At 35.7% G+C, this 12,971-nt stretch overlaps 1 protein-coding gene across 1 annotated transcript; it reads left to right on the forward strand.

The window, feature by feature from the left end:
* The first annotated feature begins 8,829 nt into the window (after nt 1-8,829).
* On the forward strand, nt 8,830-9,405 carry LOC149200406 (uncharacterized). The gene has a single exon (XM_089400940.1). The coding sequence runs from the start codon at nt 8,830-8,832 to the stop codon at nt 9,403-9,405; it is 576 nt and encodes a 191-aa protein (XP_089257066.1).
* Nucleotides 9,406-12,971: the final 3,566 nt, after the last annotated feature.

Consider the following 12,971-nt stretch of genomic DNA (forward strand, 5'->3'; position numbering starts at 1 on the left):
ACATTTACTTTCAAGCTTTTAGTGACACTTTAAACGCTCTTTTTTTATGTCTTTTTGCCACATCCCACTGTATAAGTTTGACAAATAGTCATTCTCAATGTTGACTTAAACTCCCATTATACATGAGTATGTGATTTTGACACATTGAAATAATATACTTTCAAGATTGAAGTGCATAATTGTTCAATACAACTTACAAGTGAGTTAAGTTTAAAGTGTAAGTTAGAAAAAATGACCATGGCATCTCATGGCATGCATGATGGTTTAATACCAAACAAATTTGGAAAATTATTCGTTGAATATGTAATGTATAAAATATATTTATAAATTGATTTTAGTTTAATAAATTATATATTTATGTGTTAGTCATTTTTATATGTTTAAATTTATTGTTTAATGTAACTTACAAGCGAGGTAAGTTTAAGTATAAGTTAATGCATAAAATATATTTCTAAATTGATTTTAGTTTAATAATATTTATATATTAGTTTTTTTAACTATATATTAGCTTGTTTTTTAATTTATATATATATATATATATATATATATATATATATATTATATATATATAATAAATATAATCCCCTATATCCTTACATGTTTACATTATACATTTATTTTCAACATATATTTATAAATGTTCACATCATACATTTACTTTCAAGCTTTTAGTGACACTTTAAACGCTCTTTTTTTATGTCTTTTTGCCACATCCCACTGTATAAGTTTGACAAATAGTCATTCTCAATGTTGACTTAAACTCCCATTATACATGAGTATGTGATTTTGACACATTGAAATAATATACTTTCAAGATTGAAGTACATAATTGTTCAATACAACTTACAAGTGAGTTAAGTTTAAAGTGTAAGTTAGAAAAAATGACCATGGCATCTCATGGCATGCATGATGGTTTAATACCAAACAAATTTGGAAAATTATTCGTTGAACATGTAATGTATAAAATATATTTATAAATTGATTTTAGTTTAATAAATTATATATTTATGTGTTAGTCATTTTTATATGTTTGAATTTATTGTTTAATGTAACTTACAAGCAAGGTAAGTTTAAGTATAAGTTAATGCATAAAATATATTTCTAAATTGATTTTAGTTTAATAAACAATATATTTATATATTAGTTTTTTTACCTATATATTAGTTTGTTTTTTTATTTATATATATATATATATATAATAAATATAATCCCATATATCCTTACATGTTTACATTATACATTTATTTTCAACATATATTTATAAATGTTCACATCATACATTTACTTTCAAGCTTTTAGTGACACTTTAAACGCTCTTTTTTATGTCTTTTTGCCACATCCCACTGTATAAGTTTGACAAATAGTCATTCTCAATGTTGACTTAAACTCCCATTATACATGAGTATGTGATTTTGACACATTGAAATAATATACTTTCAAGATTGAAGTACATAATTGTTCAATACAACTTACAAGTGAGTTAAGTTTAAAGTGTAAATTAGAAAAAATGAACATGGCATCTCATGGTATGCATGATGGTTTAATACCAAACAAATTTGGAAAATTATTCGTTGAATATGTAATGTATAAAATATATTTATAAATTGATTTTAGTTTAATAAATTATATATTTATGTGTTAGTCATTTTTATATGTTTAAATTTATTGTTTAATGTAACTTACAAGCGAGGTAAGTTTAAGTATAAGTTAATGCATAAAATATATTTCTAAATTGATTTTAGTTTAATAAACAATATATTTATATATTAGTTTTTTTACCTATATTAGTTTGTTTTTTATTTATATATATATATGTTTGTTTTAAATGTTTAAATGTTTTTAAATAATTAATAAGAAAATATAAACTTCAATTCTATATTAATATCATATTAACACGTTTTTAATAAGTTTATGTCTTATATACCAGAAAAACACTTTCCAATAACTCATTAACAAGTTTTAATAAGAAAACATTTCCCAATTATTTATTAGCCACTCACTACATTAAAAATAAATAAAAATATTCCTTAAAAAATCCCTGTAAATTATAATTTATAAATTCAATAAATATCCATATTGATAACCAATTAGTACTCTTGTAGTGTATAAGAGGATAGTGTATAAGAGGATAAAGCTTGTCCAACATGCCTTAAGAGTCACGTTATGTATAATAGTTGCAAGGGGTTATATGGCACATGGAAACTATATGTAATATTGGTGATAAGTGGTGTTCTTATAATTTATTTGTGACATTAAAGTTATAACATGTGGTACTTAGGATGTGACGCCATTTGTTTTCATATAATGAATAGTCAATTGATAAGTTATAAGTTTAGATTTTGGTAATGGTAGTACAACCTAAGTAACTAACACTATCATATAAATGAAAAATGGGTGACAAATGTCAATAGGTCCATCAACCTTATACATTGAAAAAAATTCCAAAGTTCAATCGATCATCTTACTTGTTGAAGATTCAACACACTAATCCCCACCAAACTCACCAGAATTCCATCATAATCCCACCTTCCATAACACATAAATGAAAATAAATTAAATCAACGCATGCCCACCTCATTTGAGTAAAAAATAATTGGATCTCATTGTTTCGTCTGCCTGAACCTATAGCATGTCAATCAAATGTTCTAGACACCTCCAACACTTTCATACCTATACCTCCTAGTTGTGTTTGTATAGCATGCCCTACAATTTTTTCATGTAATTGAAAAAAAGTGGACCCCTTTCTTTATTCTAAAGCAAGAAAGAGAAAAGGAAATATTTTTATAAGACTTCATTTAAAAGGAAAAACATACAAGGATTGTGTCTCTTTCATAGAGCTCTCACAAAGCTCATGATCCCAACTATATTTTTATTAAAATCTTGCATTATTATCAAAGTCTAATGTGTATCAATGTGAAAGTGGGCTTATATACTTATTTATGGTTAATAATGGTCAACCATGTTTATTTTAGAGTTTATAATATTTATCTTAGGGTTTATATATCTTGAATTTATAATATTAATCCCTTGGGTTTAATATTATTCCCTTGGGTTATTAATCTTCATATTCCTAGGGTATATATAAATCTCTTATGTTTATAATTAGGTAAACCATGGTCCAACATCACATTATGACAAATATTGTCTCCATATGAAAATCAACCATGGTCAACCACTGTCAACCATCGTCAACTAGGGTCAATCATGGTCAACCATGGTCCAATGTCACATTATGACAAACATTGTCTCAATGTGAAAATAAACCACCGTCAACTGTGGTCAACCATGTTCAATCATGGTAAACCATAGTCACCCATTGTCCAATGTCACATTGTGATAAAGATTGTCTCAATATGAAAATCAATAATGGTACACCATGGTCAATCATCGCCAAATGAAAATCAATAATGGTCAACCATGGTCCAACGTCACATTGTGACAAAGATTGTCTCAGTATGAAAATTAACCATGTTTATAAGGCATTAGGTAACGATATAAGAAAATATTAGGTAACAATATAAGAAAATAGTAACTAGTACAATCAAATTAATAAGGGTTAATATACCTTGGATTTATATTATTCCCTTCAGTTTAATATTGTTCCTTTAGGTTTATAATCCGCGAGGTTTTTATTAATGATCCCTTGGGTTTATAATATTAAAACATCCATCCATACAAGGGATAAACCATATTTATTTTAGGGTTTGTAATATTTATCTTATGGTTTAAATACCTTGGGTTTAAAATATTGATCCTTTGGGTTGATATTCTTCCCTAGGGTTTATAATGCCTTCGGAATTTAGTAATAACCCCTTAGGTTTATAATTTGAATCCCTTGGGTTTATTCATCTAAGGGTTCATATTCCTAGGATCTAATTTTATTCACATGGTTTATAATATTATTCCTAAGGTTAAATATAAATATGTTGCATTTATAAGCATGGTAAACCATGGTCCAATGCCACATTATTAATCTAAAAAAAGCAATTTAAAAAAAAAAAAAAAAAAAATTATCTTAAATATTATAATAATAGTTTTTCTTTTATATCATAAAATTTCCATTATTATTATTATATAATTATTACTATATATTTATTGTTATAATATAATTATAAAAGAGGGAGTTCGAATGGTGACTAGTGTTGTAGGGGATCCATGCCAAGGCTACCTCGAGGGGAGGTCCTAGGCACCTTCATGGACTACGTGGTAGCACCCTTGATAGAAAAGGATGGTACACGACAGGAAAATGGAGGCAGGGTAAACTACATCGAAGTATATGTTGGATGAGCTACGTTCTCGCTAGGAAGGAGTTTGATGGAAGTTTAGGTGATCTAGGAAGTTGGTAGCACACGCTTGGTGCAAGAGGTAATAGGTGTGGGGGTTTTTGTCGCATACCAATCTACATTCTTCTACCATCTAGTGGCCATGGTCAGCCCAAGGGACTATGTGGACTTGGAACCAGAACCAGAGGATATTCTATCTGTATGGGGGCTGGAGCCAACTCAACGAAACCTAGATAAGGTCAAGCCTCCACATCGGTCGTCAGCTGGAAATAAGGGTGTTACAGGGTTTGAATGGAGTTTAGGGGATGGTTTTGGCTTTACGGTTTCAGGGAAGCCAAACAGTGCATCAGAGGGGTTTTGAAGCCCTGACAATGGTTTGCAGGAGGTTTTCAAGTCTTTGGCGGTTTCGGGGGTCTAGGTAATAGAGGTGTTGGTGGGAATCAGGTCGCTTCAACAATCTCTGGACACTCTGAACCCATTTACCTCTCGAGAGGCCTGGAAGACATAGTTCGAAGTAGTGGTCTGTGGGGGAATGAAGGACTAAGATCGTGCTTGGTATCGGGAAATTAGGCTAAGGAAGGGGGTTCATCTCAAAGGATTGAGAGAGTGGTGACATGGAATTTAGTCCCTCAAACAAGGGAGGAGGAGACCCAAATCACGTCAAAAAATCCAACTCCATCAGGGGGTGTACATGAGGCCATTGGTGGTGAGTGGAAGTTGGTGGAGAGCCATGAATCTCCATGGAAATCAGGGGAGGGAAGTGGTGGTGACTGCATACAAGACAAGCAGGGAAATGGGCCTAGGGAAGAACGAGAGTCTGGCCTCTTCGCGATGGGAGGGAGGGGCACAGCTCGTGGATGTGAAGCGGAAGGGGTATCAGCCGATTTAAGGGAATTCTTGAATATCTAGAATATGTGGGGGAAGAGCAAGAACCGCAGGAGCAAAGAAAAAAAAGGGGAAAGTAATAAGGAAAAAGTCGGAATGTCCCAACCTGGTTCTTGGAGTTGATATTCAGTTGGACAAGGCCATGGAAGCCTCAGAGTTGATCTTAGTTGGGAGAGCCAAAGGAAGACGTTATTCGGCTCAATATATACTTGAATGGATTGACAAGGAATGGAAAGGAGCACCGGAGGCCCAGGTAGAAGTGACTATATTAGCTAGAGGTTGGTTCATGGTTCGCTTCAGCAAAGGTGAGATGCTTGAATGGGTGCTCGAGTGAAATTGGTGTTTCGGGATTTCTCCCATATTTTTCAAAAAATGGACACCATTATTTGATGCGCAAAGGGAGAAACTGGAGGAGATTCCAGTTTGGGTATGGCACCCAGCGCTAACTCCTTAGTTATGGACAGAGGAATGAGCTAGGAACATTCCTGGAAGCAAACATGACATTTCTGGAAACAAAGAATAGAATTGTGGCTCGCTTACTAGTAAAATTGAACCCAAGGGAGGGTTTAGCGGAAAAAATCAACCTCCAGCTCTAGGGGTATACACATTCTCAGATAATTGATTATGAAGAATTTCCTTTCTGATGCCACCATTGTCATAAACATGGTCATATGGCGAGGGATTGTCCATTGGGGTTTCGTCGGAGAAGGCGCCAGAAGGGAAATTCGAGGACTGATGAGTAGGGGGCAGCGGAGGGGGAGGAAGCAGGACAAGCAGTGATTGAGGGTGTTCAGAGGGATCCTAATCCGGATGAAATGGAGATTGAGGAAGTGTTGCCTAGTCTTCAAGGGAATCAAGATAGGTCAGGAAGCAAGCGACATCAAGAGGCTCAGAACGAAGTAATACATACTAAACCAATGTCTCAGTCAGTCGATATTCCTTTACCCTCCATTACCTCTGAATCTGAATCATTGTTTTCTTTTTATGATGTTGTATCATGGCCTGGTCCCTCTAGGCCTCTATTATCCTCTATGAATTCCAAGTGTGAAATCTCCAATTCTCTGGATAGCATCATTACTTCAATCCTTGTCCTTAGCCTCGAGGTGCCCTCCTCCTCCGCATTGCCTAACTAGTTACATGTTCTCTCATTTTTGGTAGGACCCCACTATAACCTTCGACCTAGGGACAAAAAATAACTCATGCCTCCCTCCATGGGTGGGTTGGGGAGTCCTCAGGAGCCCTCTGTGCCCCGAAAATCTAGAGGCAGAAAATCAAATCTCTCGAAAGCCCAGCTGAAAGCCAAGTTGGACATAGCGGATGGGAAACAACTTTCTTTACAAGGGGAGCTTAGAGAAACGCAGTCCCCTGAGGTGGTTTCTAAATTATCATCCTTTCCTTCAATTGTAGAGGTTTTTCTAGCAGTCGTAAAAAGCTATCCCTTAAGGAATTATTCAAATCTCTTTGTCTGAATGTTATTTTGTTACAAGAAACCCTGGGGGATGGGGACGTGGTGAAGGCATCTCTGTGTAAAATGATGCCTGGATGGTCATTTGTGACCTTGGATGCCAAAGGAAGATTAGGGGGGCTTGTGGTGGGACTAAATGACAGAAACATAAAACTCCTAAATTCCTGGGGATCAGATCAGATATTGGGGGTCGAGATTTACTCTTCTGAACTTGGATCGGAGCTAAATATCCTAAATTTCTATGGTCCATGTCAGGATAGGGTCACATTTTGGAACTCTTTGTTTCTTAAATCCTTCATGAAGGCCCCAAATTTGGTGATGGGAGGGGATATGAACTTCTCTCTGGGCATGTCGGAGACTTGGGGGCCTCATGCTCAAGCAGACCCTCTAGCTAACTACTTTACAAATAAACTCATGATGGGGAAGCTCATTGATGTAAACTTGATAAAATCCTGACCCACTTGGAGGAATTGGTGAATGGGAGAGGCCTAGGTTGCCAAGAGATTGGACCGGTTTCTGCTGATGGAGGATCTGGTCAACAATTTAACTTTTTTCAGACAATGGATTGGATCTGGTGGTGATTCTGATCATTTTCCTATTATCCTCGAATTGAAAGGGTCTTCCTCGAACTGAAAGGGTCTTGCAGAAAGCCAGGCTCCCCTTTTAAATTCAATCCTGAATGGCTAAAAGACCTTGCATATAATACCTTAGTTAATGAAACATGGAGGTTTGTGACTGCTGATCAGGGCCTGTCATTAGCCGATATTTTCATGGGAAAACTCAAATGGTTGAAACATGCAACAATAGCATGGGAAAAGGAGAAAAGGAACAGGGAAGAAGTCAAGCTTAAACTTATAAAGGAAACATTGAGACCCTCGAAAGTCTAGAGGTGGATGGCTATGAGACAGAAGAGAAAAAGGAAAGAATCAAACAACTGGAAATTTCAAAAAGGAAGATACTGAGCGGAATGGAGGAGTAGTGGAGACTCAAAAGTAGAGCAATATGGCTCTCGGCTGGGGACGAAAACACAAAATTCTTTCAAAATTACGCAAAAGGTAGGAAGAATTGCAATACTATCTGGGAAATGCAGCGACCTGAGGGAGGAATAGAAAAATCCTTTGATGAGATAGCAGGCCTGGGTAGGGACCACTTTAAAGGCATGTTTAGAGCTCCAAAAGAAGCCACTATAGTAGAGGCTATTCAAGTGGCTCAATTGTTTCCCAGATATGCGGAAGATGAGGAAAACGATATGATAATGGAATCTGTTACAAAGGGAGAAGTCGAAGGAATTCTAAAAAAAATGCAGAAGGATAAGAGTCTGGGGCCTGATGGATGGACGGTAGAACTCTTCCAACACTTTTTTGAGCTTATGGGGGATGAATTAACTGGGGTGGTGGAGGAATCGAGAGTCAGAGGATCGATACATGAACCATTCAACTCAACTTTCATAGCCCTCATCCCCAAAACCGATGATCCAAAGCATTTTGAGGAATTCAGGCCTATTTTTCTTTGTAATTGTATCTATAAAATCATAGAAAAAGTTATAGTTGTACGCCTAAAACCCATCCTCTCCAGGAACATCTCAAGAGAACAATTCAAATTCCTGGATGGAAGACAGATACATGAAGCCATCGGAGTTTCTCAGGAAGCCATGCACAATATGAAAAGGAGCAAGAAAAAAGGGTTCATTGTGAAGATAGATCTATTGAAGGCCTATGACAAAATTAGTTGGATATACCTTCGCCTACTTTTAACCCATCTGGGGTTCAACATTGGTTTCATAAATTGGGTCATGGGATGCATTACAAATGTAAGCTTTTTCGTACTTATCAACGGAGTTGCTTCCCCCTTTTTTCATAGCCAGAGAGGGTTGAGGCAGGGATGCCCCCTCTCACCCTTGTTGTTCTTACTAGCGGCCGAAGGTCTTAGTCAGCTAATCATTGCAGCAAAGCGCAGAGGGGAGATAAAAGGGATCGAAGTAGCTACAAATTTGTTCATCACCCATCTCCTTTTTGTAGATGATATCTTGTTGTTCAGTAATGGGGTGAGAGAAGACATCTAACAACTGAAAATCACACTTGATCTTTTCTTAAAAGCTACGGGAACAAGCATAAATATTCCATAGCTTACGAAGACTTCTCAATGGCAATGATAAATAGAGGCACTACAAGCCTCCCTTATCTAGAAATTCCTATGATGGACAACTTCAAATACTTAGGCTTTCACCTGAAGCCAGATAACTATAGAAAACACGACTGGCACTGGCTGCTGGCAAAAGTTGAAAAGAGGATTAAACACTGGAGCTATAAGTGGCTTTCAAGGGTTGGTAGGTTGGTACTAATCAAATCAGTTCTAATGGCCATTCTGGTTTACTGGATTTCCCTCACATGGGTACCAAAAGGAATTTTAGCTCAGATCAGGAAATTGTGTGGGCGGTTTATGTGGGTCAGTTCAAAAGAGGAGGGTGTCCTTCCATGGGTTGCTTGGGACAAAATAGCCATCCCAAAGGCTTGGGGAGGCTGGGGTATTAAGGATCTCCCCATTTTCGCATCCTCACTAGCAGAAAAATCGGCATGGAGGCTGATAACAAAGGAAAACTTGTGGACAGTGGTAGTAAAGAGAAAATATATAGACCCTGAACCTATGGAGGAGTGGATTCGCAGAGTAAATAAAAAACCAGCCAGTGCATCATCAATATGGAAGGCTACTCTGGAATCAATAGGCATAATTGAAGAAGGGTTGGCTTGGATGGTTGGGAATGGGGAAAAGTAAGAATAGGGGATGATCCGTGGGTGGGATGCAACGAACAATTTTCTCTCCCAAGGGAGATCAAGGCATAACCTCCCTTAACCAGATTGTGGCCCCTGAAGAGTCCTCTCTTTGGAAACAAGGTTGGAAAATTACCGAAGCCCTTCAAATTCATTCGCGGTGGAGAGGTATATGGCAGTCCTTCGTCAGAGACTTGATTCGATCAAATGTCAGGTTAAGAGACCATCCAGATGAGCTTCGGTGGGTACATGCCCCAAATGGCTTGTACTCCCCAAAATATGGCTATGATTACCAGATTGACAGAAGATTCCAGGGAGGCCAGCAATGGTGGTGGATATCCCTCTGGCAGCTGAAGTGCCCAACAAAAGAAAGGTTGTTCTTTTGGTGTCTCCTTAGGAATAAAGTCCCTACTTGGGATAATCTACAAAAAAGGAACAAGAACAGACCTGGATGGTGTACACTTTGCAAAAATGCAGAAGAAACTACAGACCATGTTTTCCTAACCTGTCCTTTCACTTCAAAAGTTTGGGAGCTCGCATTGAATCTCATGGGAATCAGGCAGGGTTAGAGAGGGTAGTCTCTCATGGAGGCTTGGCAACTCTGGTGGCAAGAAAATCAAGAGGAAAATCCAAAAAATATTCCACCCATCATCTCCTGGGGCATTTGGTTGGCTAGAAATAAGGGGATATTTAGGGATGTCCCCTCGGCACCATACCTCATTGCAGCCGAATGCACATCAATTTTTTCTCTCCTCTCGCTGACTACTTCCCCACAAATCTCCTGAATCATAAAGGAAGAACAGATAAACCCTCTTATCAGGAAAAATTTTAAGAACCCCCCCTAAATTTACATGTATAATAAATGGGCAAATCTCCATGGTATATAGGAAAAATGGAAGGCGATTTTATCAATAATATGATATGTACATATAATTTTTTGGCGAATCTCTCACCAGGCATGGCGAATATTTTACTCAATTATAAAGTCTTGTGTTTATTGAATACACAAATGAAATCATTACATTTCTTTAAAATATCTATTGAAATCAAAATTACCGAAATTACCTAGTGGGTGTAGGATAAAATTCACCCGTGCCATTCACAGAAAGCATGAGAAAAAACCTAATACTATATATAAAACCAAGAAAAATTCAAATTCATCACTTCTAGGGACCTTGTAACCACCCTTCCAATACACAAGTATGTTCCTGTTTGCAATTAGAAAAATTACCCAAATTGCAATCTGTTTACTCCACTTCTAGGGACCTCGTAACCACCCTGCAAATACACATGTTCCCATTTGCAATTAGAAAAATTACCCAAATTACAATCTGTTTACTCCAGCATATGTTGTAAAGTTATAGAAGGATGACTAGTGCAATCAATCCATTCCTTTTAGCCCTGGATTTGTTTCAGTTTAAAACAGAAGTATACAAATATACTTGTCCAATGTCTATGCTTTAACAATTCACCTTAAGATGTTTTTACAATATAATTTCCTAAGTCTATTTAATATCTTCATTATCATAAAAACCAACCTATATCCATCTTAACTCCACATCTACCACTCTTAGGGGGATGAAATCTATTTATCGCTCTGAGCACTTGGTAGACCCAGAATTAAAATGGATCTAAGATAGAATTTCCCCTTTAAATAGTCTATGCTCACATGAATACCATGGGTCAATACCATGGGTTATCATAAACCTGGAGCTTAAAAATTACTATTAGTAATTTATAAAAATTAATAAAATTAATAGTTGATTTTTATTTTATTTTTTATTTTAACCAAGCTAAAATGTTTAACATACATTAAATTACAACATCCATTTTTACTTTTGATCAGATCAAATATTTTTTCACTCTATGCTAGTTTGCATATCACAATCCAGAGTAAAGATGGATCTATGCTGGTTTAATTCCCCCATTTAAATAGGCTACATTCCAAGTGAATACCATGGGTCAATACCATGTGCCATTTTGGTGAATACCATGGGTCAATACCATGTGCCATTTTTATTTTTATTAATACTAATATTAGGGTTAATAATGTTTTTTTGCATGGTATTAATAACAATCTAGTCCATGGTATTTGTCCCATAGTATAAATATAAGGTGACTTATGGAGTAAATAGAAAAAAATGTTTTATTTGTTTACCATACCTCTAGTTTATTTATATTTTTATTAATTTACCATACCATTCATAAATACAAGGTGACTTATGGAGTAAATATAAAAAAATGTTTTATTTGTTTACCATACCTCTCGCTTATTTATATTTTTATTAATTTACCATACCTCTTTTACAAATATGGTATTTGGCCCATAGGATTCACTTAAATAAAACCTCTTTCTTGAGCCTTCATAAATAGAATGAGGGTTATGGACTAAATATAAAGGTTTTATTTATTTACCATGCGTCTAGTTTATTTATATTTTTATTCATTTACCGTACCTTTTGAGTAAGTATAAAAAGACGTTTTATTTATTTACCATACCTCCACTTTACTTATATTTTTATTTGTTTACACCCTTGCATGTATATAAGGTGACTTATGGAGTAAATATAAAAAATGCTTTATTTATTTACCACACCTCTCATTTATTTATATTTTTATTAATTTACCATACCTCTTTTATAAATATGGTATTTGGGCCTTTAGCCCATAGGATTCACTTAAATAAAACCTATTCTTGAAAATGGGCGAATGGATTCACTTAAATAAAACCTATTCTTGAAAATGGGCGAATGGATTCACTTAAATAAAACCTATTCTTGAAAATGGGTGAATGGAAGGTTGTAACTCCTAATTTCAAGGGCTAAATTTACCTTTTTTACCCTCTCCCTTAAAATAAGGTGGGCTATTTGAGGTGATTTGTAAAAATGTACTATGATACAAAATATTCGCCCACTAAAAATTTAAAACCCCTTAATTTCGCCAAAGGGCGAACATTCGCCCATAAAATCACCCCTACCTCTTATACCCTGGACCTATTTTGACGGAGCATCGGATGCTCAAAACAAATGTGGGGCGGGAATAGTCATTTATCATAATGAACACAGGTACTGGAAAGCCTCAGTAGGCCTTGGGGAAGGAACAAACAACTTTGCAGAGCTCCAAACACTGAAACTATTGCTATGCTGGATCAGGGACTTAGGGATTGATTCTGTGCAAATCTTCGGAGATTCGTTAAATGTTATTAATTGGTTTAATGAGAGTCAGAGATGTCAAAACCACATTTTGTTCCCAATTATTGAAGAAATTTTACAGATTAAAATGATTTTTTATTACATATATGTTTGTCACATCTACAGGGAGCGGAACACCACAACAAATTTCCTTTCTAAGGAAGGTTTGCAACAGGATCTGGGCACTTGGAGAGTATCAGCATATGAGGATGGTTTGATCCGTGTGTCAGATCAACCACCCTATATCAGATGAGATGGTATCTTTTATCTTCTGCAGGGACTTGGCAGTACCATGAAAGATTTACTTTTATGTTTTTGTTTTTTTGATTATGGTTACGATATACTTTTTGCATTTTTGTATGGATATTGGATCTATTTC

Source organism: Pinus tabuliformis, chromosome 2_1, assembly GCF_031772625.1.
Source record: "Pinus tabuliformis cultivar Carrire ecotype Pingquan chromosome 2_1, CPIR1, whole genome shotgun sequence".
NCBI classification, from domain to species: domain Eukaryota; kingdom Viridiplantae; phylum Streptophyta; class Pinopsida; order Pinales; family Pinaceae; genus Pinus; species Pinus tabuliformis.

What these genes read in the sequence shown, in the direction of transcription:
- LOC149200406 (XM_089400940.1), top strand. Translation starts at nt 8,830, where the DNA reads ATGGACAACTTCAAATACTTAGGCTTTCACCTGAAGCCAGATAACTAT.